The sequence below is a fragment of the Panthera uncia genome, chromosome B1 (genome assembly GCF_023721935.1).
Source record: "Panthera uncia isolate 11264 chromosome B1, Puncia_PCG_1.0, whole genome shotgun sequence".
NCBI lineage: Eukaryota > Metazoa > Chordata > Mammalia > Carnivora > Felidae > Panthera > Panthera uncia.
This window is the reverse complement of record NC_064811.1, coordinates 142,711,670-142,727,970: the sequence shown is the minus strand read 5'-3', so window position 1 is coordinate 142,727,970 and position 16,301 is coordinate 142,711,670. Positions and strand designations below refer to the sequence as shown.

Below are 16,301 nucleotides of genomic sequence, written 5' to 3'. Positions count from 1 at the left end.
TTCTGAGTAATCCCTTCAGTCTTTATAAGTATTCCTTTTCTGTGGGGGAGTCTTGTATTATAAATGAAGACTGAGCTTGCTTTTGTATTTCAATCATACAAAAACAAAAATCTTGTTACCTAAATTGCAGGGAAGAATACAAGACTAATGGAAATACAAATTCCTCATTGCTACTATGTGAAAAGATTTTGCAAAGGACTGTAATGTGAGGCAAAATATTTTTGTTTCTGCTAAGAGGAGGTAAATGGCATGAATTTACATCCTATAACATTCATTCACTGGTATTCAAAGTGTCTAACTCTCTGGGGAAGGAACACTGGACCTTGTGATGTAGCAGAACACTGAAGTTCTTTTAAAGCATAGCTTTGTGAAGGTGCATTTCAAGCCAATGAGGAAAAGGTGGACTATTAGATAAACAGTGATGGGCCAGCTCCTGAGCCACGTGGAAAAAAACATAGCACAATCCTCACCTTATTCTTTAAAAAAAATTTTTTTTTAATGTTTATTTATTTTTGAGAGAGAGAGAGACAGAGTGCGAGCTGGGGAGGGGCAGAAAGAGAGGGAGACACAGAATCTGAAGCAGGCTCCAGGCTCTGAGCTGTCAGCACAGAGCCCGACACGGAGCTCGAACCCACGAACTGTGAGATCATGACCTGAGCTGAAGCTGGACGCTTAACCGACTGAGCCACCCAGGCGCCCCCCTCACCTTATTCTTTATGCAAATGTGCACATTGTTCAAAGATTGAGATGTAAAGAAAGAAAAAAAGGATGGAAGGAGCCACCAAAATAGTAGGAAAAAAATGGTTTTCTTTTTAAAAATAATTATAGAATAAGACTTAAAGCATGATAAATTGAGATGCCATTAGTGGAAAAAAATTTGGCACATAAAATAAAAAGGTATATATAACAAACATAACAAGTTAAACAAATTGGAGTAATATTTCTAACTTGGTGAATATATACACACACATATATACATGCATACATGTTATATTAAAGAATGACTTAGATAATATATGAAGAACAGTCATAGATCTATAAGAAAAATACAAACAACCCAATAGAAAAATGGATAAAGTGTGATAATATGCAAATCCAAAAAACACAGATGCTTGATCTCATTAACAAGTAGAGAAATACAAATTAAAACAGTATAATATAGTTTGTTACCTCTCCAAATAATATTTTTTAAATGATTGACAATACCCAATACCGTTAACAATGTGGAGAAACAGATACATTTTTGTTTTTAAAGTTTATTTATTTATTTTGAGAGAGATTGTGTGTGAGCAGGAGAAGAGCAGAGAGAGAGAGAGAATCCCAAGCAGTCTCCACCTTGTCAAGGTAGAGCCTGTGGGGCTGTATCTCACCAACTATGAGATCATGACCTGAGCTGAAATCAAGAGTCAGCCACTTAACTGACTGAGCCACCCAAGCACCTCAAAACAGAGACTTCTTAATAGTCTACTGGAGGTACAGCTGAAATTTATGCAATGTAGTATGTTAAATATATTGCAATAAAAAAATACACCATCGGAGGTGATGAAAATTGACCACTTTTTGGAGAGCAATTTGGTAATATCCTTCAAAAAAGTGTTTTAAGCTTATACTTCGATCTAACAATTTCATTTTTAGGAGTTTGCCCTGCAGATATGCCTGCACAAACATGCCAAGATATATTAAATGAGACATCTCTATACAATGAAATACCATGCTGTCTCTATTGATGCAGAAAGATGAGATATTGTTATAGGAGAGAATAGTATATACCAGTTGGTTTCATTTGTGTTAAAAATTAATAAAATACATATTTTACATATTTAACAATATCTACATAGAAAATATATGGAGGGATATGTTCTAAACTGTTAAACTTAGATACATCTGGGAAATGAGTTAGGGGGAGACATGTGGAAACCGGCCAAGGCCTTTCACTTTTTACTTCATATTATTCTATAGTATGTCCTTTTTAAAAATCATGAACATATCTTACTTTTATAATATGTTTTTCTAAAGTTTTTATTTGTCGTAAAAAACCTGTCATGTTCAAGGGATACTCTAGTGGGTCGTGAATTAGTATAGGTTCCTCCATCAGGCCTACTGTTTGTATTCTCTGGTGCTCAAAAACTAACAGATACATCTGTAAAGCTTCATATCAAATAGTGACTACTCAATTTCATTTTCATTAAAATTTTTTCCTTCTTTTTAAAAAATGTAAGTTCCATCTTTTAAAAAGGTCATAGTCTCTAGGGGCGCCTGGGTGGCTCAGTCGGTTGAGTATCCGACTTCTGCTCAGGGCATGATCTCACAGCTTGTGGGTTCAAGCCCCGCATCGGGCTCTATGCTGACAGCTCAAAGCCTGGAGCTACTTTGGATTCTGTGTCTCCCTGTCTCTCTGCCCCTCCTCTGCTCGTGTTCCATCTCTCTCTCAAAAATAAATAAACGTTAAAAATTTTTTCAAAAAATCATAGTCTCTTTAGCGAAGACAGCTTCAGCCACAGATTATTTGATACTTCTTCAGCTGTCTTGTTGCTGTTGTTAGTATTATCAATATTTTGTCTGTATTTCCTTTCTCATACTTCTTTATCTTTCTGATAATATTCCATCTAAATTTTAGATTTTCCAAAAAAAAAAAAGACATTACAGTTTTAAGATTAACAAATCTCATTTGTCCCTGCTTTAGCTCCAATGTACTGAATTTTATCTTGTAGGCAACCAGGTCTCATCAGATACTCCTTACCAAATGCTGGGAAGAAGGTATTTTAGGATACAAATTTATTTCGTAGGTGATAAGTGTACTCCTAAACTAAAAGGTCATGGTTAGATAAATGTCACAGAAAGCTTACACTAGTGAACTCAAACAAACATTCATAAGTGAACATTATCAAAATTCCACTAAAAGCTGTCAGATCCTTGCTGTCCTGTTGTTGCTGAATGTTAAGGTACACTTACAATAAAAGCCTCTTTAAGTTTCTGCCTGAATTACTTAAAGCCTCTACCAAATAGTCTTAACTTTGTGCTTTTCCTTGGAACTTACAAAGGCAGCAAATAGCATTTTTAAGTACTAACCTCTGCTGCTTCAGAAGATGTCTAACGTCATTTTAAAGTATGGCAGCATTCTAGTAACAAATATGACTGCCTGTGTGTAAAAATGAAGTGCAGGAAAAATAGGTGATTTAGAGAAATAAAAATGAAAGATGTGAAATAGAAAAATGAATTATATCTGTTTAAATGACATAATGCATTACACATGTGAGAGCTAAGAGAGAGAAAAGACCAGACCTGTGGTCTTCTCTCTGCAATTTGCTGGTTCCACCACACCGTGATGGGTCTGCCTGTATGCACATACTTCTGCATGTAGACTTTATTTTTCTAAACATGCCAGTTGTGTAGCCCAGCCATTCCTCTCCTAGGCATATACCCAACATCCAGATGAGTGCTTAGTCCACCAAGAAATACGCACAAGATTATTCATGGCAGCATTGTTCTTAATAGCCAAAATTTGTAGGAAGGAGGAAGTCTTCAGAAAGAGAAGGGACAGGAGGAGAGGTAAAGGGAACCCAAATATCAATCAACAATAGAATGCATAAATAAATTGTAGTGTATCTGCACAATGGAATATTATATAGCACTTTAAAAAAATGACCGATTCATAGGCCATATGGATAAGTCTCAAAAAGTGTATTGTTGACTGAAAGAAGTAAAACTCAGGAAAATATAAAGAGTGTGTTATTTATAAGTCTGTTTGTAAGCTCCTTGAGGGCAGGAACCATTTGTCTGCATGTATAGATCTCCAGCTCCTAGCACATCATCCATCATGTAACAAATGATCGATGTGTATTTATTTTAGTGGAAAGATCAATATGTATTTAATGGAAAATATAGGAAAAGGTACAGGGAAAGCACCCTGTATTTTTATAATGAGAAAAACAGCAGGGAATATAGGGAATATATGTAGGAAATATATTTCTTATGTTTATTCCAGAGCACAGCATATAGAAACCTGAAATTTTAATTCATTTTAACTAAAGCAACACTTGGCTGGGTATGAACAGGACCATGGTAATATTTCAGACTATTTCAAAGCAGACATTGCTAATGGAAGCTATGGTTTGATCCCAGAATAAATTTAACTTTGATATCAAGTAGATGCAATAGTTTTTTCAATTCGTATTTTTGGCCTTAGTGGGAAGGAAATCTTCTCAGTTCTTTCCTTTATTTCTTACTCAATGCAACATGAGTGCTGAGTTAATTGGTCAGATTCCAGCATGTGGATTAAGTCATGCTTTTGAGGATTTGTGCCTTGGGATCTAAATGAGCTTATAGTAGAAGAAGGCATTTTGTGACTCCTTTTCTTCTTCTGGTATTGTTGAGGTTTGGGCCACTCCCACCATAATAATTAAACATTACATTTCTTCCTTCCGGCATCTGATTTTCTTAGAGACCTGGATCTCCTGGCCAAATGCTAGTGTAATGTTATATTAAGGCCACCTTTTAATAGTACCTCATTTCTTCATTCCTAAACACGTAACACAGAGTCCTTATGATCGTCTGTCTCCTCTCTCTCCTGCCATTGATACTTCAGGCATTGATAGGTGTTAATGGTAGCATCACTGCCTATTATTCTTGAAAGTTTATCATGTGGAAAAAATCCTTGAAGTCTGAAGGAGAGGCATGCTCATGTTTGAAAAAGATGTATCCTACTAACTGTAGATCAGACAGGCCGGATGAATTCAAGGCCCTGGGGAGCCACAGGAACAAATTGTTAATCAATTTGCAGTCATCTATGGAAGCACTGGCTACTGAGCTGCAATTAGTACAGCTTTGTGAGCAGCCAGTTGTTCCAAAGCAAGTTCACTTTGTTATGTATTGACTGACAGGATTTCCATTCTTCTAACAGGACATTCTCATCAACAGGGCAAGGAGACATGGTCCTAACCATTTAGGTAGATGGAAAATAACATTTGATGGTGATATTTTATCTAAGGTTGTTTGTAAAGTGCTGAGCATGCAAAGCTGAGATAAGAAAATCCCTATTATCCTTAATATTTACCTAAATTTACCTTTAAAAAGTCCATTATTTTTTATCTTAATGTTTTTTTATGCGAGGTTAAACTATGTGCTCAATGATTTCCTATTACTGTAATATCTTGGTAAGTTATATACAGCTTATTATCATGGAAGTTTTGTGGAAACGTTTTATTCTACCTCAGGAAAAACAAATTTCATGGTCTTTCCTTTCTTGCTGGTGCTATCAGCCCAGTGCACAGCCTTTGACCCCTTGTACCCTTAATAGAGAACTTTTCTTTTTTTTTTTTAATTTTTTTTTTTTAACGTTTATTTATTTTTGAGACAGAGAGAGACAGAGCATGAACGGGGGAGGGGCAGAGAGAGAGGGAGACACAGAATCCGAAGCAGGCTCCAGGCTCCGAGCCATCAGCCCAGAGCCCAACGCGGGGCTTGAACTCACAGACCGCGAGATCGTGACCTGAGCCGAAGTCGGACACTCAACCGACTGAGCCACCCAGGCGCCCCAATAGAGAACTTTTCAAAGAGACAAGTTAGCTTGCCAAAGGACTTGAATTTCATGTTTTACCCCCTTATGATTTAAACTGTAAGTACATATGAGAAGAATTGATGCAGTGACATGACAGATAATCAAGGATGTTGGGGCTCCTGGGTGGCCCAGTCGGTTAAGCGTTCAACTTCAGCTTAGGTCATGATCTCATGGTTTGTGAGATTGAGCCCCACTTCAGGCTCTCTGCTCTCAGGGCAGAGCCCACTTCAGATCTTCTGTCTCCCCCTCTCTCTGACCCTCCCCCGTTCACGCATGTGTTCTTGCTCTCTCTCGCTCTTCTTGCTCTCTCTCAAATATAAATAAACATTTAAAAAATAAAAAAGAATATCTACCAACTTTTTTGTGAAGTTTTCCCAAAATATACAGAAGTGGGAGATTAATTTATGTGGAAATATATTAGTTAACATGTAATGGTTTCGTTCTTTGTCATCTTGCTTGTTTTTTACCAGACCCAAAAGTTGCCCCTTCAGTGTTCACTTGTGCTCTGAGGAAACACCTAGCCATTATTGGACAACAGAGTATTCAGGTAGACAAATGGACCCTTTTAATTGTTCTGATTTAAATTTCATCAGTGAACTGAAATTGAATCTTCATTTGTTACCGGCAAGTTTTAAAATTAGATATTCTGAATATTCTTGGAGAAAACTTTTTTTTACCTTGTTGGTGTTGAATTAGAATTGTTTATTCTTTTTTTTTAAAATTTTTTAATGTTTATTTATTTTTGAGAGAGGTAGAGAGAGACCGAGTGCAAGCGAGGGAGGGGCAGAGAGAGAGGGAGGCACAGAATCCGAAGCAGACTCCAGGCTCCGAGCTGTCAGCACAGAGCCCTACGCGGGGCTCTAACTCGCGAACCATGAGATCATGACCTGAGCCGAAGTCAGATGCTCAACCGACTGAGCCACCCGGCTGCCCCTAGAATTGTTTATTCTTGATTTAACATCTATTAATGACAGATCTAATGAAATGCCACTATTGAGAGAAAAGATATCCACATGGAAAAAATATAAAGAGGCTTGCAAATGCAAACTCTAAAGTGATGACATTAAATTTTAGATAAAGCTGGTTGAAAAGAAATTTCAGTGAATCCTTGAGAACTGTGTAACTGTCTTGTGTCGATTTCTTGGTTTGCAGTTTAACTCGGCAGCTAAGCAGCTGATAGAATGGGATAAGCCTCCTGGGCCAGGAGTCGATGCTGGAGAATGTACCTTGGCAGCAGCCCAGAGCAGCAATGCCCCAAAGCACTCTGACACCAAGAAGAACACCAAAAAGCGGCACTCCTTTACTTCCCTCACCATGGCCAGCAAATCCTCCCAGGCATCCCAGAACCGCCACTCCATGGAGATCAGCCCTCCTGTCCTCATCAGCTCCAGTAACCCTACGGCTGCCGCGCGGATCAGTGAACTCTCTGGCCTTTCCTGCAGTGCCCCTTCTCAGGTAAATCATCCAAAAGGCGTGAACAGAGCTCAGATACAAAATGATCTATTCACAAACATGTTTGTTCACTAGCTAAAAAAGACTGCTTATTTTTGCCTTCAGAAGATAGTAGCTTTCCTGAGATGTAATAAAGCTTTTCTCCATTCTGTAGGTAGAAAAATGGAGAAGAGAAAACTAACTTGAGTGTATTAACCTGAACTTAGTCATTTTCAAAGGAAGGATCAGAAATTACAAAATGATTTAAATACTTAGTTTCAAGCAACTGCTCAGTTTTACAGAACTTCCTCACAAGGCTGCTCTGGGAGATCTTGCCAACTAAAACTTTATCTTCATCCAAACTAAAGATGCTGTGGTTAAAACCCATAGTTGACAGTTGCCTGCATCCATCTAATTTACCCCGACATTCAGGCTTCCCAGTAAGAGCTATAGAGAAAAAAGAAAGGACGTGAAAAAGCATTTAAGTTAGAAATTGGCCTAGCTTTTTTAAAAAGCTTATTAGTTCATCAAGGCTTTGGACTATCTTAAGAAATTGCTGCACATTATTCTTGTGTTAATAAAAATACACAAGATGATTGGAAACATTCATTCATTCAGCAGGCATTTATTGAGTGCCTTATTTTTAGAACCTTCTAGGCACCATGTATGCTTCTTTGTTAGGCCTTAATTCTGGACTGCAAAATGAGCCTAACTGTTACTTGCCTAATTCACAGGGCTGCTGTAATTATCCAGTTAGATGACCACTATATTTTCCTCAACTCAAAGGTCAGAGAGCCCGGTCCAAAGTAGCCTGTCACAAGTAGGAGAAGTTTCTTTCAAATCTCATATTTAGTTGTTAAAATTCATGCAGATGTTACATTCTACTTTATAATATAGCTGTTGTGTTTTTCAAAAAATACAAATCTAAATTATTTTCCTTTAAACAAAGAAACACGTACACACAGGGTCCTGGTCCTCAGAAAGTTTACAGTTTAATAAGTGCCTGTTGTGAGCCACAGAATAAAAATTTACAACATGGTTTCTGGTATTCCTTGCCAATTTTATTAAAAATTATGTTCTCTCGGCCTCATTTATTTGACCTCACTCCTTTAGATTCATCCTGCATGTTGTGAGTTAAATGCATTCACTTTCTGAATGGGATTGTGGTTCACTGGTAGTTTTTAGGTGGTGGGGCCATGAAACTTTTGATCTTTTGAGGGAACTAGTACACACACACACAGACAAAGCCTACTAGGACATGAGTATGATGAGGACAGACATCTTTGTTGTGGTCACCGATGTACTCCAAATGTCAGACATACGGTAAGCACTCAATAAATATTTATTGAATGAGGAGTCCCTTGAAAATGGGTAGAGAGGAGAGCTATGTTACTTTACATGTAACTAATTATATCCATGTGAAAAATAGACATGGATTATAGATTGGAGTAAGAAGTACCAAGTGAGATTACTCTGGAAAGGTTCAAAAGATTTTTGAATAAGGTTCTGACAGAGGGGTCTAGTAAAGCTGGCCATTCACTAAAAGAAAATTGGATCATTGGACTGCGTTTTTTATTTTGTGACCTAGCAACATTTGTACAATGATGTTTTGTTTAAAAAAAAAAAAAAGATAAGTTTCTGGTAAGAATAGTGGCACCTCAGAATAGGAATAGCTTTAAAAAAATAGACAGTAATCTTTTGGCACTAGACAAAATTAAAAGAGAAAGGGAGGATAAAGCTCGAGTTTATATCTTTTGTAGAGAACTCGGCAGTCAGGTGTGAGCATGTCTGACGGTGCCACACCAGAGCTGGGAATGAAGACTATAAAAGTAGAGCTATTTTTGTTTTGGTTGGAGTAGCTTAGGAAACAAGGCTCTTTCTGTGTTCCATTAAAACAGTTTCCCCTTCAACCATTCCACCCCTCCTCCCATATTCTAATTCGTTCTGTTTTCGGTGGTAATATGTTGCCTCAGGGAGAAGTGATTTCAAGAAGACGATGGTAGATGTTTCAAGTGCTGCCTGGCTTCTCCGGCCCAGGTTTACAGAAAACACTACTTGTCTAGCATAGTGTGTGTACATTGGAGGGAACTACAGTCTATAATAAAGCAATGGGTGTGTGTAGCATAGCAGGAGTGTGTGACAGGCAAACACTCTCCTGACTGTGGAGCTCAGCGGATATGGGAAGATGGCTCATGTGAGACTCTTTGAAATAGGACTGTCCTTTTCCTCTGCCTTGCAAAGGACCGATCAGGAGATGTGACTCCTCCTGCTATGGCCCATTTCTTTTTCTTTTTCTTTTTTTTTTCTTTTCCTTTTTTACAGAGCTGAGGAAAAGGATGTTTTAACATCTTGGTCCACTTTTTGTCTTGCTTTTCCTTAATTAGGTTTGGTTGCACTTAGAAAATCTAAAGGAAGGAGCCTAAGAAGTGAGCGTTCATTTTTCTCTCATCTGAATAGAATACACATATAGGCAGTCAGTGCTGGTGTGATGTGCTTTTCAGCTTACCTTTCCACCATATGGGTAGAACCTTATCCTCCTGTTTCTATACGGAATTTAGACATCTCACCAGGACATCCCAAGTTCCAGGCAACAGGATTGGGAAATAGAAGAAAGGAGTAAAGGCTGGCTTGCTATTATATATGGTGACTATTGAGTGAAGGCTGAACTTTCAAATACATAAACTAGAAGATTATTTATAGACTGTGCTGTCTAGGTGGGTCACCAGAACAGATGTGCACAGATATCTGTGATTGACATCTGTAAAAGCACATGATGCTACAAGCAACTAAGACATTTTATCTTTCTCTGGCCACACTCAAGATATTTTTTGGCCTCTGCCAGCTGGAGGAATGATTCATGATATTAAGTGTTTTTGTGGCATATTTGTATTGTCAGTGGCTTCAGGGGAAGCCAGAGATGCACCCACTCATTTGCATTTGCTTACCCCACCTCTTTCCCCCCCTTCACAGAGCCCCTTCTTGTAGAGGAGCCCAACTAATTTGCAGTTCCATGAGGAAAAGAATAGCAGAAAGTCAGTCTGTCCCTATTCAGGACATTTATTCTGGGCATGCTCACCTTCAGGCAATTTACTTCTGTTGCTTCTGCTTTTAATCATTCTTTGGTGACTTTTATCTCTTCCTTTACTCAAATACTAGGAGTGGCCCTGTGTTCGCTGGTGCTTACAGGAGTCTCCATGTTTAGTGCTTCACTTCCATGGACACATTAGGGGGGCTCTGGTCCAGCTCATATAGGGGGGTGAAGTGTCTTGTCTAAGACCATGAGCTCATTAGCAGTTAATTATCTTGACTCCCAGTCTGCAGCTCTTAGAGAAACATTGGTCAGTCATGAGATCTTTCTTAGATATTTGTAGGGTCAGGCCCAGGAAGCTGTATTTTGATTCCATGATAATGGCATGTACTTTGAAGTGAGCTTCATTGTATCTTCTCAGAAAGACTCTTATGTAGTGCCAACTTACAAATGTCCTTGGGTTATGTATATAAACAGATTTATTGGTTAAAACAGCTAAAGACCATTGGATTTTATCCTAGAATGAAAATCAGTGTGCTTCCCATTAGAAATTGATTGATAATAGACTTTCATTCACAGGAGAGACAAAAAAAGGGTTTGGGGAGAAACTCTTGTTAGGGCATCCCTTAGATCTGCTAAGTTTAAGCCTCCAGTTCAATCAATGTGTGAGCTAACAGGCACAGATGTGATTTTAAAAGGATGTGGATTCCATATATAACACAGATTTATTGGTGAAAATAAATTGTATGCTGTGATGCTGTTTATCCCTGGCCTTGGCAGGGCCTAACCTAAGCAGGAAACTCAAAATTTCCTTCAGGCCCTCTGGGAACTAATCTCTGAGCTTTTCTTTGTCCTGATAATCTTTTTCTCAACATATGGGAATTGAGGGAAGTATGTTTGGGATTAAGTTTTTATTACAAAAGTCCTAGCGTTTTGGGTGTATCGTTTCCTTGGGGGAAACAAGGTACCAGCCAACCACTTCCTTTAACAGTGGAGGAAAACCATCCCATTTGTTCAGGCCCACACGCCTACTCCTGCCTGCATTCTGCAGTTGGACCTGATACGCAGCTTGAGTGAAATTGATCGAGTAACTGAACACAGGCAATGAAATGACCTGAATAACTCAATTTCTTTCTAGTAAATTAATCTTGGATAGTATCATGGATAAGACACCTTTGAAAACAGCTAATTTGGCTTGACATTGTTCCTTTAAAGGTTTTATAAATAATTACCTGCTCTAGGCATGTCTAGGCAGCTGCATTTTAATTATGCATCCCCACTGAAAAGTAGAAGTCATGAAAAATGATCCTGAGAATAACAAAATACCTTAAGCACTTCACATAGATTTACATATTGATAGACAGGTGAGTGTTCAGCCATGACCTACCTTAATAGGATCTTCAGGGAAATTGCTAGTGGGCTAAGCAAGCAGCCGACTAACCATCTGAAAGGTCAGTTTGGTTCACAGTAGCCTCCCAAGTTATGAAAGCCAGCAGCAGTTGAATTCTGTATGTAAATCAGCAGTGGCCAATATTATCACATTACCTCCCAGTTCCGAATACAAATTAGGTAATCAGTAAATGTGGATTGAATAAGCTGCAAGAGATTCTGCCTTCCCCCAAATACTAGAAACTACAGATTTTTTTAAAATTATGATTTGCCTCCCCAAAGTTCAGCCAGTAATCTGTTGTATTAAATGTAGTTGTCTTTTAATTAACTTTTCTTTTTCTTGGCAGGTTCATATAAGTACCACCGGGTTAATTGTGACCCCACCCCCCAGCAGCCCAGTGACAACTGGCCCCTCGTTCACTTTCCCATCAGATGTTCCCTACCCAGCTGCCCTTGGAGTGAGTACAGTTTATCCATCTCTGTCTCTCTCTCAGGTATTTAGTGACGTTAATCTGGCACATCCCACCTCCTAACACCTGCAGTTTACATTGACACTTGCTAGGTGGAGGTGGATCTCTTTCATCTATTATCTCTGCTGATCTTACAGAAAAAATTAGAAAGCCTCTTGCCTACAGCCTTCAAAATGCTTAACAGTGATCAGTGGCCTGAAGGCATTAGAAGAGATCTATAAAATGCTTTCCATTTTCATTAAAGTCCAGCCTGATTTCCTGAAGGCTTAACCTAAAATTTCTTTTTCATTTCTTTTGAGTTTCTACAAGACTTCACTTATTTCCTACAAAGACAGGTTTATAGAAATACTGAGGAAACCAGGATCCCGAAGGCTAAATGGTTTACCTTGAGTCACATGGTGTGTCAATTCCAAATCTCTCCATTTATGATTCACCTTTTAGTAGGTTGTCTTCCACTGCAGTAGCTGCCGCTCTGGCTGCCTAAAGGTAACTGCTGTCTTGGAAGGCTCGCTCAGATTGTGTTGATTTTCCTTCTGAACACCTAGCATCCTACAGAGTCCAAACACTAATTGCTTTAAAACATCCTCACAAGAGAAATTAATAGGAGAAATGAAGGCAGCCAAGGGAGATAGACACAAAGAAGAACACTATGGAGAGAAAGTTAAAAGGGAAGAAACAAGCAAATTCAGCCTTAGAAAGCAGAAACACAATAGTATAAATCCCTGTTTCCTGAACTTGCAGGCAATTGAACTACAAGGAACCAGCAATTGTGAGTCATCTCTCATCCAGTCCTGTGCCTTGGCTTATGCTTTCACACTCTTTCTTCCAGTGCTGAGTTGAATGAGAATAGAAAAGATCACTAAATCAGATCTCCCCAGTGGGCCCCACTCCCGTAAATTGCTTTACAGAGTCTCACTGGTTGTGATGCTCTTGGAGAAACAGTGTGGCCCGATGGTGGGGACACAGACCTAGGTTGGAAGCCCAGCTCAGTCACTTCTTTGTTTACATGACCATGAAAAGTTACTCAGCGTCTTTAAGCTTCAGTGTCCCTACCTGTAAAATGAAACAACTATTTTCTGCTTTGGAGAGTTAGCACCATGCCAAGACTATAGTAGGGGATGACTGTTATTGATCTCATTATTGGTCTCTATTGAGGACCCTTGCAAGGCAGGCCTGTGGCATGTGCCACTGGTTTGTTCTCAGAATGCCTTGGAGGGCCTGGTTTGTTGGGTTATGGTTTCTCTGCTCTCTGTACCAGGAATAGTGAGACTTCTAGGCAGCTGGTTTGTTTTTAGGTTGTGGATTTTATATATGCTGTAAAGATTATGTTTCCTTCTGCTAGAATGCTTGGAGCCAAATCTGTACCCCCCTCCAACAAAGACCTCACAACATATTAGTACATTAGTCAAGATGTTTGCTCCATCTAGTTTTATTGTCCTCATTTTCCTTTTGCCTCATTTTGCTTTGAAACAAGGTGGATATAAATAAATGTGGAGTTATTACCTAGCTTGACTTAGACATTAGAAAACTTTTTATAGAGTTAACCATGTTCTTGTATTTAAATGGAAGTTAATAATGTTCTGGTTATAGGTTAAAGTTGTATTTTTTTTTTTAAATGTTCCCAGAACGATTACAGCTTCTTTGATAGCACCACTGCTTGGTGCAGGAAAGGTTGTGCTGATTCTTCTGGGGAGAAGATGAAATTCATTTAACTTTTATTGATATGTGGTTTCCATGAGATTCTGTTAGCCCTGGGTGTTTTGACCAGAGCCAAGTTCCATAATCATCCTGCCCTCTCATCTCCAGAGAAGACTCTCTCCTTTCCCTCCTTCTCTTCTCACCCCAATACATACACAACCACTTGGTATTTCCCTTCCCAGATGACTACTTCACATGGAAAAATTCTAACGTAATTTCTTAAGGGAAAAAGACTGCCTTTTCTGATCTTAGAAAAATTAATTAGTGGAAAAGACATAGAGCTGGCTGAATTTCATCCCTTATGGGCTCAAAATTTTACAGTGTAGTAAGTAAATGGCCAGTTGCTCTAAGCTGGAGGCAACTCTAGGGCAAATCAATGGGACGGGTCACAGGAGAGCATGAATATACAAAAATTAATTTACATTCAACCATTTCATCCTAGGATTATATAAGAAAGCCTGCATGTTAAGCAAGCGAAAGGTTTATTAAATAGTATGTCTACTGTGCCAATTCCATTTAATGAAAAACTAATTATAAACAGATCTGTCTGTCATCCCAGGAGATGTCTAGATCTCAAAGTCCCTGGTAGGTTGGCAGAAATGTTTTGGATTTAATATGTTAGGTTTAAATGAGAAAAAAAATCTCAGTAGCATGTACCCTCTGTATCTTACATTAATCATGGCAAGTATCTTATTTAAAATTTGAAATATTTTCTAAGACATAGAGCACCATCACAGCAATATTGTATGCAGCTTGGTAGAGAGAAAACTATGCTTTTCATGGTGTGGATTTATTAGGTAATAAATGCCAACACTAGAATAGGAAATGAAAATTATCTCTAGTATTTTTATTATGAATTGAGACTTTCTAATCTTTCATGCAGAATGAACTTAGGATCATACTGTCCTATACATTTCACATGTAACAGTTAAAATGTTAGATATCTAATATTAGGAGCAAAACTGGCATTACATCTATCTAATTCAGACATCAGGATGTTAATAGTAGTGAGGGCTTTTTCCACAACTAATTTTGGGAAGGGAGGAGGGTGAGGATCTATGTTAGTCTTGTATTTTCTGCACAAGGGCAGAAAAACTTTCAAATAAGTGATTAATAATCCCTGATCCTCTGTACCAGCTGAGGGGTGTTTAGCTGCAAGATGTCATGAATTAGGCAGGTCAATAAAGGCCAATACAGCCTGTGGCCAACTTATAAACAGATTGCATTCCAAAAATATGTAACCCTGACTAAAAAAATTGTACACATAACACACATAGTATGTGTCTGTGTGTATATTTAAAGAAGCAAAGTAAATGATGTCTGGTTCTCAGGATAGCCAATATGTAATTAGTCCATTGGAGCCCATGATGGAAGGCTCAGCAGGACTTACTGATCCATGGGATCAGGGACAGGCTCTGCAAAGAGGGGAATGAAACTACCATGTCAATAGTTTGAGAGGGACAAGTTGAGGCTTTGGAATTGGTATGAGTTCTGAAAATCAGGATTAGGGATAGAATATGGTCAGAATGTTCATAGCAACAACAGAAAAGGACTCTAGCATCTCAGGAACCAAGACCTCTTGATTCATATCATATTGTCCTAAGGGAAGTTGAAGCATAGAATGTTTTCTTATTTGTGAAATACTCATTGAGGGTCTGTTAACTTCTGTCTGCAGAGCTGGGTGACAGTAATACAAAGATGAGTAAGACAGTTTCTGACTTCATGGTCTCATGAATCATAACAACAGCTTCTATTTATTGAGCTTCTGCTGTGCTCCAGGGCACTGGGAAAGGCAGCTTTACCTAAACTATTTCTAATTACAACTCCATCTCACAGATTGGTATATTGAGGCATAGAGAGCTTATGTAATTGATACAAAGTCAGTTAACTAACATAAGTATCTCTTCTTACAAATCAAATGTAGAACAATAAATCTATAATTTATGAGGGAAATTCCATTCCTGGAGAGATTTTTAAAAATTACCAAATTCTTAATTACATCTTTCCCTTTAGACGTAATCATCTAAGCATCGATTTCTAGTATTTTTTAAATATATTTTTAAATTTTATTCCTTTTTCTTCGTAGCTGTACCCACAACTGACTGGCTTAATTCCAATGAGCATCCAGTTGAGACTTAAGACTTAGGGACCTTCCATCTTTATCTTAATTTTATTGAATTCTGATACCACTAAGTTTTTTGTTTTGTTTTGTTTTTGTTTTTTGATCGCTGGTGTCAGTATTTCCACTTTTCTACTTCCTGCTTATTGTCATAAAATAAAACCAGCTAATCACATAATTGCACAAACACTGCTGTATGCAGGTGGTAATGCTGTTGAAATTGCTAACACTCCCGACTTGAGGAAGCATGATCATGCAGCAGCTTGAACTGTTCCTCCACCAGCCTGTCTACATGCGTCTGAGTTCAGTACTCAGGCTGTTTAGAGATGTTGATGTGTAGGGTTGAAGGTGGGTTGTTTGGAAATCAGGTGTGAGGAAAAAAAGGATGCTGGGATTGGGGGGGTATTACAGTGGGATTTTCCCAGGGGACCCAGAGATGCCCAGAGTCTATCCTGCCCATCACTTTTCTACTCTGGGAGGTAGAAATGTATATGAGGGAAATGCACACTTAAAGAACAGTTGGAAAGAAAATGAATCCTTTATTGTCAGTTGTACTTGTTGCCCAAACTCCAATGCAAAGCACTTTACTGGTAAGGTGGCCTGCAGCCC

General features: G+C 38.5%; 1 protein-coding gene across 1 annotated transcript in view; it reads left to right on the top strand.

The window, feature by feature from the left end:
- The window catches only part of SH3RF1 (SH3 domain containing ring finger 1), a 180,021-nt gene that overhangs the window by 133,040 nt on the left and 30,680 nt on the right, over positions 1–16,301 (top strand). Inside the window, exons 5-6 of the mRNA XM_049631314.1 lie at positions 6,710–7,012; positions 11,753–11,863. Of these exons, the coding sequence (XP_049487271.1) occupies positions 6,710–7,012; positions 11,753–11,863 (414 nt within the window). The remainder of the gene's footprint in view (positions 1–6,709; positions 7,013–11,752; positions 11,864–16,301) is intronic.